The sequence below is a fragment of the Diuraphis noxia genome, unplaced genomic scaffold (assembly GCF_037042655.1).
Source record: "Diuraphis noxia isolate RWA-SAM2 unplaced genomic scaffold, SU_Dnox_SAM2 contig0002, whole genome shotgun sequence".
Lineage (NCBI taxonomy): Eukaryota > Metazoa > Arthropoda > Insecta > Hemiptera > Aphididae > Diuraphis > Diuraphis noxia.
The window spans coordinates 23,372,319-23,381,545 of record NW_028301712.1 but is presented as its reverse complement, the minus strand read 5'-3'; the positions used below and the strand labels follow the sequence as shown (position 1 = coordinate 23,381,545).

Sequence of the window (9,227 nt, the reverse complement as noted above, 5' to 3'; positions counted from 1 at the left end):
TATTTTTATATCCCTTCTTTTGAGTCATGGACATAATATTGTTCTATCTTGTATTTACCTAATCATAGTCCGTAGTTGTATTACAATACATGAATGATAACAAACCTTTATTTTATTGATAAACAATCATTTTCAATTTAACATTTTCGTCATAACCTTCGGCTTTTGGCAATGATGGCGCTCCAGCAATTCGAGTATTGGTACTTTATGGTTCATTAATGAGTAAAATTAATCACATTTTGTATTTAGCACAATTTTATAGAATTATACAACCATCATTGAAATTATTAATAAAAATAAGGTATACATTATCATTCATCAACATGATTTCTCAATAATCACGCAAATAATGTTCATAATTATTAATTCAATCTCCACTTATGACATTATAGTTCAATCGTTAGCTTAAGAAACTATTACGTCATGTATAATTCAACATTTTTAAGCCATGCTTTTAGTTTTAGATTTATTAATTATTTAAATATTAAAATAAAACTATGTTTACATTATATTATATTATAACTTAACACATTTTAAAATATTTATAAAATGTTTAAATTTTTCATTAGGTACGTTATTATTTTTGATTCGATTTAGTTTTTATTATAGACGATTTTTAATAGAATTTATAGTTACGCCTTGATATTATTTTGTGTAGACTTCATAACTTTCGTTCTAAAGGGTGATACCACATTTTGGGAACCCGTTATAATCAATCGTCACAAGTGCATTACTAACTTCATGTTCGTGGCACATAACACATCCTCGGGGCAAAAATATTCGAGCGACTTCACTTTCACTAAACTAAGTTTTTCATGCAGATCGGCAGTTCGCCTATTCAGAAATAAATATAATTATTTATTAGTTCATAATTAATTTATTTATTATGAGTTTTGATGAATATGAGACCTTACCATCGTCTAATGTGACTGATCACATGCTTGCTGGTGCCATTGCAGGGATTATGGAACATTGTGTTATGTACCCTCTAGATTCTGTAAAGGTAAGTGGTTAGTCTTATTCATATATTTTAGAAAGTACGTAATTTTATGGATTAAAATAGTAATGGAAATCGTGTAAATGTATACTATTTATCTAAAATTTATCACATTATCTCAAGGTAAATTAGGAAATTAATACATAATTTAAAGTCTAGTAATTAGGGTAGGTACTTATTTTAGAAATTAATATAAAAAAATCTTGCATTATATTCAACTTCCATGGTTTATGAGCTTAAATATTATTTAAGTACTTACTAATTTATACAGTTTTATTTTTGTTAATAATTAAATCTTGGTTTTTTTACTATAATATTTACATAAGTTTTTATTTTCAGTTTTTCTTTTAATTGAAATTGAATATAAATCAATCTCATACTTAACCTGAAATTACCTACTCATCTTTAATTCATCTTTAGTATTATTGGGTTAATATTAAACTTCAAAAGTGTTTGGGTAATTTGTGTTTATGATACATAACCTTAACACCAACTTCCTGTATTGTCCCTTTTTAATTCAGTAATAATGAATGTATGAAATTATTACTTAACTGATATGATCTATGAAGATTATTCTTGTATTTCAACTTAAATCAATTTTTTTTCTTTTAGACTCGGCTACAGGCATTCATGCCATCTGGAAATGTAGGGAATCGTGGAATTGGCACTGTCCTTTTCAATATGATAAAACATGAAGGATATTTAAGACCAATGCGTGGAATGGGGACAGTAATTATAGGTGCTGGTCCTGCTCATGCTCTCTATTTTGCATCTTATGAACATTTGAAGCAAAAAATTTCCCATCAAACACCTTTAAATATGACAGTTTCCTCAGGTGTTGCTGGATGTGTTTCAACTATTATACATGATGCAATTATGACTCCAACAGATGGTAAAATTAGCAATACCATGTTAAATTAATTTTGTTATATTAATTTTATTTTGTAGTTGTTAAACAACGTCTACAAATGTCAAATTCACCATATAATGGTATTTTAAATTGTGTGAGTTCAATTTGGCGAACTGAAGGATTAGGAGCATTCTATCGTTCGTACATGGTACAGCTGTTCATGAACGCGCCATTTCAAATAGTTCATTTTATGACATACGAGTATTGTCAAAATTTTTTGAATCCAGATAGAATATACAATCCTTTATATCACATGATATCAGGAGGCGTTGCTGGGGGACTTGCAGCTGCCATAACAACGCCATTGGATGTGTGCAAGACTCTATTAAACACTCAAACTACAAATGTAAGTGAAATATCTAATTTTTATTTTTAGAATAATTTTTTTCATTATTAATATTAATTGTTAAGTTACTAACACATTGGCCAATAGATTAAAAATAAAACTGAATTTAGATTTCGTTAATATATGCCATCAATCATCTTAATACAAAATCATTTTGTCACTTTATTCTAGTATTTCTTATTAAATTCTAATATTAATCTATTATACCTAACATTTGAAAAAATAAATCATGGTTGTGATATAACATTTTTATTATGAATTTAAAAACTTACAAATCATTATGCAAATTCTAGATTTGATTTAACTATGATAAACTAGGTTTTTAATACCTGAATACTATTAAAAAATATTTCTATGTAATTAATTAATTTTTTTCTTATGCGTTCTAACCAAACGCAATATAATATGTCAAGTATTGAACTATTTAATATTGTCATGTTTATACAAGGTTAGATTTCTGTTGTTGATAGTATATATTTTGTTATTGATTTATTTAAATTAATTGTTAAAGCTACATTTATTTGTTGGTAGTTTTATAAGTAATATTTTAAACAAATTTCATATTTTACAGATGAAATTGATTTTATAAATAAAAAAAAAAACTTTTTATTTGATTATATTTATAATGTCACCATATTTTTTATACGCATAATTTATTTCAAACTAATGTTCATTATTAAAATACTTGAAATTTAAATTGCACTAAAAATAAGTTAGTGCATTTTAGTTTCATAAATAATATGAGAAATAAAAAATATTTATATATAATTCATGATATAAAATTTGAGATTATTTATAATAACATAAATAATTATCTATAGAAATTAAGTATAAATGAGTGATAATTGGAATATGAATTTTTTAAAATAACATTTTATTGAAATGATTTGATAACATTTATTTTTGATCTTAAACACTTTTACATAAATAATCATGTATCTATTAATTATATTATAGTTAGATTCATAGAACACCTAGGCAAGTGGAGACTATAGGTTTTACAATTCTTTTATTTTATTTTCAAATAAAACATTTGAATTTTTGTATGCCTACAGTACTGTAGTACATATTTATGTTGAACTTAAAAAAAGTTACCTATCATTTTCTGAGGGATTTTGAGAAGATAGTAAAAAACTGTAAAGATATAAAGAAATGTTCTTATGTTTTCGTTATAATTTTTGACAAATTTTGGGTAAACCAACAGAAGTAATATTTTTAAAATTCAATTATTTATCATTAATTTCATATTTTATTACACAGTCAGCTTTCAGTATCCAACCAGTATTGTCATCAATATTTTTTAGTTTAGAGATAGTAATTTTGTGAAGTTTGTATTTTTATTGTTATATAAACTATAAACATTTTATATGTTAGCTATAATGGAGGGCAAACATACTAATTCTTGTAAGTATGTTGGAACCATTATTTCTTGAAATTAGATCATGGTCAGATTGAACACCTGTCACAATAGGTACATTGTACCTGGTAGGGGAATAGCTTTGAAATATTGTTATCTATACATTATTTAAATTATTTTACTATTACCATAAGTTAATTTATAATTCCGATATGTAGGCATGTGTTTAATTACTTTGGTCAATATAATGATAATTATAATTTATTACAATTGGAAATATGGAAATATGATTTGCAACTAAATACTTGCATATTTTTTTTTTATAATATTAACATGACAAATTATTTTAATTGTGTAAAAAATGTTTTTTAAAAGAAAGCTTTTGTTAATTTAAAATATAGAGTCAAAGTTTTAATAGACAAAAAGTTTTTTAAAGTACTGTTTTTTTTAGAATAGTTATTAAAACATATGCCAATATCTAATAATATATGTGTTTAAAATAATAATACAATTAAAGAATTAAAAGTTGTTAAGTCTTCACAAATAACATACAAGATTTTATTTATGTATAGAAGATAAATAAATTTAAAACAAAAGTGTATTATAATCTTAACTTCTAAATTTCTCTTGTAATAAACTAATAAATAACTAAGTATGAGCATTTAATAGGTTCAATGGCAAATGGCCAATTTAAATGGTAAATTTGATAATTATAAATGTTCTATATAATATTGTACCTATATAGGATATACTATTTTTAAAATACTATTTTTTTATTTATTAACTTTGTTTTTTTTTTTATTAATTAACTCGTGGCAACATAGGCCATTGAGTGCAGGGTGGTTACTGTTTGGTTTTTAAGTTGGGTGGGGTTTTGGTACACGTTTGTGTTTTTTGGCAGAATTTCTAGTAGGCACCTGTAGGTTTCTGCCATGCCCAGGTAGGGGACGGCGGCCTCTCTCCAGACAGCGTGAACTGCCTGGCAAGCGATGCTGCCCATGACCGGGATTCGAACCATTATTACCTTTATAAAAGTAATTTAATCAATATACCTTAATTATTGGATCTTATTTAACAGGTAACAAGATAGACATTCTGTTTTTATAACACTAATTTGTAATGATTTGTTTTTATAATAATCATATAATAACCTTATATTTATGATTGGGTTTTGTTTCAAAGATAGTATAACAAACTAATAAATTACTTATAAATTTATTATTAATATGTTTGGCGTTACAATTCAAATTAAAAAAAAAACTGAAATAATGTAATTTTTAGTTAAGGGGATTTGAAGCAGCGGTTTTCTGTCCTTGTCTGACACACGTATAAAATAGGATTATAGACGTGTTATATGTCCAATGTATCAATCAATATAATGAAGTGATAAAAATGCTTAAAACAGATTTAAATAAATTGTTGTCCAGTTTTCTTGAGATTGACTTTCTCACATTTTTGTTATCTCTCAAAATCTCTTAAAATAGTAATTAAAAAATTGACATATTTTAATTTTTGGAGAAAATCAAAAATATGTGAAAGTCGATCTCAAGAAGACTTGACAACAAATTAAAATCTGTTTTCAGAATTCTTATCGCTTTATGATACCAATCGGTATGTTGGATATAATGTAAAGTATAATTAATTTAGTTAGTTTAAGTTAGTAAAATTAATAAAAATATAGTTTGTCTAACATTTTTATGTGTACAACTGATATTATGATTTATAATTGTATTATTCACTATTTTTCCAGTGATCAAAATTAATTTAAAATAAGATATGATTTTAATAGGCCCATTTAGATTTTAAATTCAATTTTTTGTCATTCATCAGTAAAGTTATTGTAAGATTGTAAAATATTGCTATTTTATATTTTAGCTATCAACTTTTGAAATTTAGTTCTCTTACATCTAATTGTTTTTGTTTAAAAAATAAGAAATTGTATTATATTTTTTTTTCACAATAACTAAAAATACATTATGGCAAATTTTCTATCAAACTAATTACTTGAATACACTTTTTCTTATTTAATATTTATTGTTCCTTTATTTTTATGTGAATGGTGTATGTGACAAAATTCAACTATACCATTTCAGAATATATAATGATTATCCACTTGAATTTATGAATGCTATAATCCTTTATTATAGTAATTATAGTTATTAAAGTATTATAAAATTTGGTTGTTGAAACATTTTCGTTGTAATATATTTATACATTAATACGTATTATTGGGTTAAATTGTATTTGTTCAGCTATCATAGTTTAATAATAGTAGCAGTAGTAATTAATAAAAAAAAGAAAATATATTTTATTGAATTTGTTTTTTGTATGATATATTCTCAAGTTCATTCAATTGAAGTATTTCAAGTATTAATATTTACCTATTAGCTATCAGCATGTTAGCACAATTAGGTATGTTGGTGACTAGGTTAAAAAGTCACTTACATAATAAACATAACGAGTTTTTTTGATAAATTATCTCATTAAAGTTACATAATACTTAAATTACTGTTTAATTAATTATAATTAACTGTTTACATTATTACTTCAATCCAAATTTTTATTCTTAAATTAAAAATTAACAATTAATTATGTTAAAATTAAAATTAATTTTAATTTTAAGTTGTTATTGTATGAATAGACATTAGAAATTTCTGTTAAAAAAAAGTGCAAGTTCATAGGTTATTTTTTAGCTTGTTCATAAATATTAATTATTTAAAATTATTAATGTGGAATATATTATTTTACAAAGAAATATGCTACTAAAAATGTAATTATTCATTGCATGGGTGGGTAATTTTATTGTACTTTAATTAGTTGTTAATAAATACTATGTGTTAATTATATTTTACTACTATAATTATTGTGATTATAGGTTATACATTATTTAATTCTTGTATAATTCTATTTTGCCTTGGTAACTAGTTTATATTATATTATTGTCATAGGCGAAACTAAAAAATTGTATTAGGACAGGCCAAATGAAAAATATGAAAAAAAATTCTAATTATAAAATAAGTTTTTTTATTTAAATTTAAATTTTTATTATGTCAGTATATTATCCAGTTAGTTATGCCATGGCCTAAGTGGCCTGACCCATAGTTTTGCCTATGATTATTTTCATTCATTATTTTATTACGAATTAGACATTAGTCTCATTTATGTATTTAGCAGCCAGTATTATTATTTGAATGCTAAATTTTCTTAAATCCTGTTAATGCAAAGTTAAGTCTTACAATTTATAGCTGTAAAACATTTAAAATAAGCAATTAATATTTAAATTAAATATTAAAACTTGTGATATAATTAAAAAAAAATTTTAATTTATCAATTAAAAATTGTTTCATATTTTCTAGGTAAGAGTTGAAGGTTTATTTCGTGCAGTCGCAACTGTGTATACCTTGGGTGGTCCTAGAGGATTTTTTAGAGGTATGGTAGCTCGTGTCTTGTATCAAATGCCATCAACAGCTATATCCTGGACGACTTATGAATTTTTCAAATTTATACTTATGAAGAAATCAAACATTTCCGATGATCGGCCACCTCCTCCACCTCCTCCAATAAATTCATCATTGATAAATGAAAAAATAACAAAAACAACTAGTGTTCGATGTGATTTGCCTGTAGCCTCAAGATCACGTATATATAGTCATTATACAGTTAGAGATGATGCGTCTAAAGGTCAGCAATTTTAGGTTAGTATTGAGTTACCTGGTCTAAACTAGTTTATTGTGGGCAGACATTAGTTTATTATGTATACAAATTGTTTTTAAATTAGGCTTGTTATTAATTGCATAATGCTGCGTATCCAGATTAAATTTTTAGTTTCAGGTGTTCAGTATTAAATTATATGATGTATAAATAAAAACATAGACATTTTAAAAGCACAAAGAAATTAATAATTTTGTTTTTAAAAACTATGGGGGTATTTGGCGAATATTAACATTTAAGAGGAATTCATATTCTTAAAGTTAAAAATTATAACTATTCACTTTATATTTTAAATATTGATAACTTGGTTAGTGAGCAAAATTATATGATTATTGTTATTTGTATACCTTTAAATTTTTTCTCTGTCCCAAACTCAATTCGGAATTCCTATAATTAATTTAAAAAACTATATGTATGTATGCATGTATGTATGTATGTATGTATGTATGTATGCATATATATATGGTCTTATATAATATTAACCAAACAGATGTATTATATATATTTATGTTATTTTATTAGTGTATAATATATAACATGTATAAATGTATATAATACTATCTATGTACAATATATTTATTTGGTTAAAATATAAAAATAAGTATTGACCCTTATTTTCTAATTCTTATAACACTGTCGTAATAGTTAAAATAGTGTTTCCGTAGAATAAATATATACTTATACATAAATGTATATATATGTATACATTTATAAAAACGCCTTATATTTTTGACAATTGAACAAAAAGCACAAGCATAAAAGTTGTCAACAGAGACATTTTATAGATTTTGAGAGACACAATTATTTACAACATAATATTACCCCTTAAACAGTTAAATTATAAATATTTTTAAGTAATAAAATATTAAAATGTATATAATTTACACAACAAATATTTTCTATTTTTAGTTGTGAAAGTAAGGAAGTTATTTCAACTACAAAGAGTTGTAATTTTTTGCTGTTTTGATTTTAATGTATTAGTTAAGTGTTTCTGTTCAAAAGATCACTACTAACTTGTTGTAATTATTGTTTTTTATAGTCTCAAGTCCGAAGACAATATTTGTGTAGTCTTCTATTGTGTTATTTTAGTTAAATGTAATACTAACTATTTTTTAAGTTATCATTTAAATAGTTATTAGTTGTTTTACCGTGTTTATAACAATATTATTAGGATCTTGTGTTTTACTATCCAATAATATAAGTTATTACTGATTAAAATACTTCACTTTACAATACTAGACATACCCATCTTAAAATATATAGACTTGTTATGTCTATGTATGTTTTTAAAATATATAAAAACAAGTTAGGTGTATTAAAATGTCTTTTTGTCTGTGATATGTTCATTTATTTTTATTATTATTATTATTACTATTATTATTACCTTTTGTTATATGATTATGTTTTTGTTATTATAACGATGTTCACTTTGGAGGAAAGTAATATCATTATGTTAACGTTTGATATAAATTTGAAATAATTTTATTTTTATAAAAAATTAAGAATGATAAAATTCAATGTGTATGGTTACAATAATAAATAATATTATGAAGAATAAACACTTCAAGTGTAAATGCAAATTAATGAAATTAAATTGTTACAATGATTAAGTTTATTCAATATTTTATGTACATCACAAGGTTTTTACTACCAAGTGATTACTATTTATTTTGTATATGTACAGTACCTACTATATTTAATATTCATAGACATAGTTACGGCTAATTAGTAAATATTTAAGAAAAATCAACATTTTTCCTTGTAAATCTAGTATGTGCCTCACAAAAATGACATTTCTGTTAACCGTTATATTATATCATCATGTAAACAACTTATTGCTTATTTTAAGCGAATGTTATGAAAAAAAAAAATAAAACATCAGACAATAAAAACACCATTATAATTA

General features: G+C 23.9%; 1 protein-coding gene across 2 annotated transcripts; it reads left to right on the top strand.

Annotated features, from left to right (window-relative positions):
* Window positions 1-615: 615 nt before the first annotated feature.
* On the top strand, window positions 616-9,227 carry LOC107164567 (mitoferrin-1-like). Of its 2 annotated transcripts, none has more exons than XM_015512438.2 (5): window positions 616-1,003; window positions 1,610-1,889; window positions 1,946-2,253; window positions 6,967-7,305; window positions 8,361-9,227. In XM_015512438.2, the coding sequence occupies exons 1-4, from the start codon at window positions 887-889 to the stop codon at window positions 7,303-7,305; spliced, it is 1,044 nt and encodes a 347-aa protein (XP_015367924.1). In that variant the 5' UTR covers window positions 616-886; the 3' UTR covers window positions 8,361-9,227. The 2 variants fall into 2 exon arrangements, with proteins under 2 accessions (XP_015367924.1, XP_015367916.1); XM_015512430.2 differs by having other exon boundaries at window positions 8,231-9,227.